Consider the following 7428-nt stretch of genomic DNA (forward strand, 5'->3'; position numbering starts at 1 on the left):
CTATGCAGTGAATGTGAAAGGTAAGCAACCATGTGATGTATATGAGGAGACTGTAGGAAGATGTGCTGATGGCTTCAAATGCGAAGTTGAAAACGAAAGACCAGTTTGCAGGTAAAAATGAAATCGCTTATTTTTGTTGTAGTTATTCTAAGCACTATTTCAATGCTGCATATTAAATGATTTTAATAACAATCATTGTTCATTGTTTTGCAACTTGATGTAAAAGACAGACAAAAACAAGATTTTTTTTCTTTGTACGATACATTAAACAATTTTTGACACATTTATAATCGTCGATATATATTGTTGCGGATTTGTTTACCAAATAGTACGTCAAATGTAGGTCAAATAGTCATTTATATAAAAGCATTTGCTCACTCGTGTGTTATCTCATTTTAGAACAAGTACCTCTGAGGGTGAGTACTTATTTTTGTTGCTGATTTAATTTTGAAAAAAAAAATATAAGTATTTCAATACTTTAATTTAACCCTATAACAAAGTAAACAAGGTGTTAAATGTTTAAACATTTATTCATTTATAGATAAATGCTGTACAAATAAATATTTTTGAATTCATAAAGCATAGACTGTACATCATCACTATAGTTGGACTCAAAATATAAAAAAAAAGTGTTTACAAATATGCCTAAAAAATGAGAATAATGTTATTTGCAGTAAACCTTGCATTGATAATAGGAGTGTCGTGCGGTTGCTTTATTCTGTTGTTGCTCATCATAATTGTGATAATGTGTCTCAGACAACGAAATCAAAGGAAGAAGGAAGAATTCAGAATGCAAAGGGAGTATGTTGTTGCCTATATCTTATTAAGATGTTAATTATCTATAAATTGAAACAAAATGTATTTTAAATTAGTTCGATTTTGTAAGAAACAACCCCTACAATGTTTAGTAAAAAAACAATTCGTCTGTTTAGGGTTGCTTCATAACCAAACTTTATATGTTCCGCATTTTATGGAGTTGGTTGTTTCGGACCTGTATTTATAAAGGTATTTTTCATTAAGTCGAATATGACACCTGTACACACGAGTATAAACAAATAATGAACCACAATACATTTACGTCATTTTCTAGCACATTAACATTATCTTGAAATCTAATTTTTAAATCAAGTAGTTAATATTACAGGCTTACAAGTACTTCTGACATGGGAATGAAACAAATTAACGACCCACGATAAATTTACGTCGTTGTCTACCACATGAGCATTAACTTGAATTTTATATTTTAAATCAAGTGACATTATGCTCATTTTCTGATCTAGAATTAGTTCAATAAGTAACACATTTTAAAAAACTGACTATTATAATAGTGATTGACCAATAACTTACATTGTAATATGATATAATGTAACTCTAATCTTACAGGCTTACAAGTGCTTCTGACATGGGAATGAAACTTGAAAATATAAACAGCCGTCAGGGGAACATCTACAACGTGTTAGATTGGCAGACCGATAAGACAGGTATTACTTGCTGTTTATTCAAAACGGATTTAATCACATTTTAATCAACTAATGTTACGGTAATTGCTTTACACAGAGCAGCTATGTATCTATAATTGTATTTTAGATAAGTAAACTATTATAAAGTTTCAGTATTTATAATAAAATTGATTCATACGCTGTATTTCCAACTTAATGTAAATGAGAACATCTTTTAGATCTTTGAAAACAGCTTGTATGTTTCATGACTATAGTTTACTTTCAATATGCGAATTATTTCCATTTATTTGTACTTTGTTTTAGTTAAATTTATTTTATTAAACTATGTTTTGTCTACTTGCATAGTTTTTTATTGTTGTTAACTTCCATCATTGAAGCAGGGTGAGTTGCTGGCGGATGGTATTATTTTGTCAATTGTAATGTTTATGATGTCATTTTGTTTAATTATATGATCAAAAAGGCTTAACAACGTTAACAGAACGCAGACTTCACCTGTTTTAATTTTGTGTATACTATAAAAAAAAATACAAAGCTGTGTGTGCGTGTGCATGTTATTGAGCATGCGTGCGTGTGTATTTGTGCTGAACAAGAAAATTGAATTGTTTGCGAGTATTTAAAGTTTGCTTATAAAGTGTATGTCATTGTATAAAAGTAAATAGATCTATGTTGTTTATTTCTATATCTTTATATTTATAAACGTGACTTTTTAGCTCACCGGAGCATGCTCAGGGTGAGCTTTTAAGATCGATGATTGTCCGTTGTCCGTCGTCCGTTCACATTTAGTTGTTAACACTCTAGCGGTCGCATTCGAACATGGGTCATCTCGATGAAAAACTAGGTCACAAGAGCTAAAAATAGAAAAACCTTGTTAACACTCTAGAGGTCTCATTTTTGCCTCAATCATCATCAAACTTGGTCAGGATGTTTGTCTAGTTGATAGCTCGAAAGAGTTCGAACATGGGTCATCTCTGATGAAAAACGAGGTCAACGGAGCTAAAAATAGAATAACCATGTTAACACTCTAGCAGTCACTTTTTTGCATCAATCATCATCAAACTTGGTCAGGATGCTTGTCTATGTGATAGCTCAGATGAGTTCGAACATGGGTCACCGGAGCTAAAAATAGAAAAACCTTGTTAACACTCTAGCGGTCACATTTTTGACATAAGTGTCATCAAACTTGATCAAGATGCTTGTCTAGGTACTTGCTCGGATGAGTTAGAACATGGGTCATCTCGGATGAAAAACTAGGTCACAGGAGCTAAAAATAGAAAAACCTTGTTAACACTCTAGTGGTCACAATTTTGACTCAATTGTCATCAAACTTGGTCAGGAAACTTGTCTAGGTCATTGCTGGGATTAAATTGAACATGGGTCATCTCGGATGAAAAATTAGGTCACAGGAGCTAAATATAGAAAAATCTTGTTAACACTCTTGTGGCTACTGTTGTGGTCCATATATTCTGTAAATTGGTCTGAAAGTTTGTTTTGATGATTTATAAGTCAAGTTCAAACATGGGTCATCTTGGATGAAAAACTAGGTCACACCGCCCAAATATGGAAAAACCTTGTTAACATTCTAGTGGTCGCATTTTCGACTCAATTATCATCAAACTTGGTCAGGATGCTTGTCTAGGTAATTGCTCGGATGAGTTCAAAATCGCATGTGAAACTAGGTCACCGGGGCTGAAAATAGAAAAATCTTGTTAACACTCTAGTTGCTACTGTTTTGATCCAAGTACCCTGGAAATTGGTCTGAAAGTTTGTTTTGATGATTTCTAGGTCAAGTTTGAATATAGGTCACCTGGATAAAAAAAACTAGGTCACACTGCTCAAATATGGATAATCCTTGTTAACACTGTAGTGGTCACATTTTTGACTCATCTGTCATGATACTTGGTCAGAATGCTTGTCTAGGTAATTGTTTGGATGAGTTTGATGGGTCAGGTGAGCGATCTAGGGCCATCATGGCCCTCTTGTTTATTGATAGCGGCGGCAAACATGGGAGATAAGGGCGATGACAACGAATCTAAGTATATGACTTGGAAATCGATAGCTTCAAGATTTACCATGGCATCTGGCAATGATTCTAGAGTAAGATACATTAACATTACAAAAAACTAAAGCTTGGTCATTCGATTCAAATCTAAAACAAAGCAGATATTAGTAAACTATTCGAATATAAGAATGTTTGTATGCCAAAGGAAAAACAAAATCCGATTTTTAAATTGATATGATCATGAAGATTGCATGATAAAGCGATATAAGAAAATACATTACAATATCATACACGAATTGATTTATTTCGTTCTTTTTTTACCACGATAATATTTGGCGTGACTTGCCACTTTTAACTAAACGAAGTTACCTCAACCTTGATACTGTGTTTCGATATTTCATGTGGAGAAACATGAAGTACTTGACAATCCCATGAAGAACGAGATACATTTAAAACAATTAAATCATTCGATTAACTAAAGTACCATTATTTTATGATAAATTAGGGAGACTAAAAACGTGATGGAGCGCAACACTACATACCGTTTTTCGGTATACATTCATCTACTGATACCGCTTTATATACGATTATGAATGACAAATTAATATAAATATTCGTTGTTATCACCACTTCTGTCAAGCGTCTAGAGATATTGCTTTATAAATTTGCATTTTTGATGAAGTTTAAAAGCTGCCAATTTACAAGTTATGTGTTTTCAATTAATTGTCCTTTTCCTTATTTTGAAAAACATATTCTTTTTACTTCAGAATGATGGACTCTATCACATTCCCCGTGCGAGAATGAAGGCATCTCCTAGTCCAAATCCAGACTACATAACTCCAAGGGAATATTAATCGGACTTTTTAATAGTGTTGTTGATGACTTGTTTTTTACTTTATCTTTGTGTTACTTTTATCCAATCTGTTATCATTATACCAATAAATCCAGTGTCACTATCATGTGTAAAGCTTCCTCTCTAGATATTAGGACATCATAATCTTTATTTAAATGATTTGTTCTTTTGTTCTCTACGTTTAAAAATTTTGATAAAATAATGGAGAGACACTATATTAAAGCATTAATTTAGATTATTATCAGTCCGAGAATAAATCGCCTGAAAAAGAATATTTTCTTCAATAAATTTACTGCATAAATCGACAATAAAAATGGACAAAGCAACAACGTTCTGCAATTAGTATTTTTAATTCTTTTAATCGCCATATATCTATAAATGTGGTCTTTAAACGTTAGAAAAAAACGTCTACATGAAATGTATAGTTGCTTAGTTTATACAATATGCGGAATGTCTTCTTTTTTATATAAGACATACATATTGTATCAACAAGAAGAAAATCTCTTCATAAGTAAACTATAATGAGAGAAATGTTTTTGTTAAGGTTAATGTTAAAGAAATGTTATTGAAATTCAATTTGAAGGATGAGGACGTGTGTTATGGAACAAAATGTCTTGCATACAATATTTTTTTCGGTTTAAAAAGGACTCAATTAATCATTTCAGGCGTCAATTTTGTTTTCTATAGTTTCTCCGTTCTTGCAAATATAACAATAAACTATTTCTCTAGCATTTGTGGAAAATTAAAAATCGATTAAATTGTACATCTGTATTTTGTCTTTATAAAGATATCATAATATGTGTCATTCTTTCAATATGCTTATATGATGTAATTTGACAGTTTAAAATCCTGTTTGTTATAATAAAGGTTGTTACCACACTTAAGTGAAATATAATAATGCTTCTTAAACAGTTTTCAAACATCGAAGAATATGTTAAATATGTACTGCAAATATTTGTCCTCATTATATGTAATCATTAAAATATATGCATTCATTTCTTATTGAAATATTTGACTTAGACTTTGACTTAGACTTTATAGAAAATAAATTTCTATTTACCTCCTTTTATTAACATGAAATGTAAATCCGTAATATCTTTTCAAATAATGCTTTTTGATAAATCAGCATTTAAGCATTATATTTTTGATATAAAACCGTAAGAAAATTGAGCTACAGGATCTCATAATAAAAACACTGCGTTAAGCTGTTGTTAAATTAATTGCGTGATTCACGCATATAAAAATAAAGTGAGACTGGTCGGAGCCGCACAGCGTATTCCGGTATATACCAGACAAGGCGCATGAATGATTTAATGCTAAAAGTTCGACTTTTAACCCAACGGAATAAACTTTAAGCGTCTAATTAATCGTTTCATACTGACTTATATAAGATAATGAATGAAAAATTAAAACATAGGCGAAAAAGATATATTTGTCGAGTTTGTGATCCTGAGTTCTGCAAGCTTCTAGTGATATTTACTGCGTTATTTCAATAAAAAATAAACATAGACAATATATCCGCTTGCGCAGATTTTAAGCAAGAATTTGTAAACAAAATCTAAACCTACGACTTTTTGTAGGCGCCGGTAAACGTAAACGTAAGCATTGTTATACATCTAATATCTGTCTAGATTTTTAGAGCTATCATTTATGTTAAAAAAACAGATTTGTCAAGCAAACCATAACTTTTTCCTATTGAAAAGATTATTCAAGTGTGATTATTTATTCAGCTCTTAAAGAAGAAAAACGTGGAGATGACTCTGTTTACGGCATTGGCGTTGACGTCGTCGTCAGAGTGGGCGGTTGTTTACCTTCTCGTTTAGACTCGCTTTTTCAGAAACTTAAAAAAATCACTTCCAACTAAGTATTTAATTTAATAAACATCATTTCAAAAGTGCATTATATCCTGCATATTATATTTTTGCAAAGGAATGTCCCGCTTTTTATTTTGTACCTTTCTTAAGGACACATTAGCACACAACTTATTTTTCTCAGTTTTGCGCCTGTAAGCCCCATTTTTTTACTGCACAATTCTTGGTCAATCTTTTTGTAAAGGTACATTTCTCTAGCATGTATTCACTTTCAACTTGAAGTACATGCTAATAATTGAATTTTGAAATGAAATTCTTAACGACAGATAACCCTGAAAGCCTTTATTGCTAAATTAGTTCCCTTTTGGATTATTTGTTTTTCCTTTTCCTCAGAAATCATTAAATGTATAAGCTATAAATTTGAAATATTGATTTTTTTTAATGTGCGTTAGACTGCTTAGCAGACATATAATTGAAGAATAGTGTCCCTTCACTCTCTTGTTATTTAGACAAATGGAGGGTGCTTTCCACAAACAAGTCTTGTTTATGTTTTATATCATTTTATTCAATATTGATACTAAACACAAATATTTTGTTAAATATTTTTAGTTATAATGAATCATGGTTAACAATGTTTGCAAGATTGATAATATCCATTTAGCTTTAATCCAGCTGTTTTTAATCCGGTATTACGTTTAGATTCGTCAGAACATCATTGTCGCTGACTTAAGTGATTCATAGGCTTTAAAATCATAGTATTCCATTCCAGACGGAGTGTTTGTTCGTGGCTTGAAATATTGTCCATTCAGGTTAGAAAATGCACAATTAAAATACCACTAACCATCCCGACACAATGTGGAGAATTGTCATGGTCGTAAGAAGAGAAGAGAAAGGTTGTCCGTTGTTGTGATCACCTAACGATGGAAAATATATCTCATAAAACATAACATCCGACAAACACATGTGAAACTTTAACATACATATTCGCCCCTTCTCGATAACTACACGATAAAGAAAAAGCCATGAAATTAGAAGCTTAAAACTTGTAGCTAGCCGGTAGTAGAAAATCCAATAACCGAATGTTTGATGTTTATTTTTCTTTGTGTGATAGCCATTTACCATGTCATCAATATATGTAAACTATTAATAAATGTAGCAAATCTGCTAGCATGTAAATGTTGTGCCATCTTTATCATGCTTAGCTAATTCTTTGATCTACGCACTCAGACTGACAAACAGTAAATCTTACAAAATGGGTTCTTTAATGAATAATTGATTTTTAAAATGTTAAAAACATTATCTTTC

At 31.5% G+C, this 7428-nt stretch overlaps 1 protein-coding gene across 1 annotated transcript in view; it reads left to right on the forward strand.

Annotated features, from left to right (window-relative positions):
• The window catches only part of LOC132731009 (uncharacterized), a 56262-nt gene extending 50942 nt beyond the window's left edge, over positions 1–5320 (forward strand). The window contains exons 55-60 of the mRNA XM_060717107.1: positions 9–111; positions 400–416; positions 675–801; positions 1384–1481; positions 3451–3554; positions 4227–5320. Of these exons, the coding sequence (XP_060573090.1) occupies positions 9–111; positions 400–416; positions 675–801; positions 1384–1481; positions 3451–3554; positions 4227–4313 (536 nt within the window). The 3' untranslated portion in view covers positions 4314–5320. The remainder of the gene's footprint in view (positions 1–8; positions 112–399; positions 417–674; positions 802–1383; positions 1482–3450; positions 3555–4226) is intronic.
• The last annotated feature ends 2108 nt before the right edge of the window (positions 5321–7428 follow it).

The sequence above is a fragment of the Ruditapes philippinarum genome, unplaced genomic scaffold (assembly GCF_026571515.1).
Source record: "Ruditapes philippinarum isolate M1 unplaced genomic scaffold, ASM2657151v2 ctg1903_1_1_1_1, whole genome shotgun sequence".
In the NCBI taxonomy this organism is placed as follows: domain Eukaryota; kingdom Metazoa; phylum Mollusca; class Bivalvia; order Venerida; family Veneridae; genus Ruditapes; species Ruditapes philippinarum.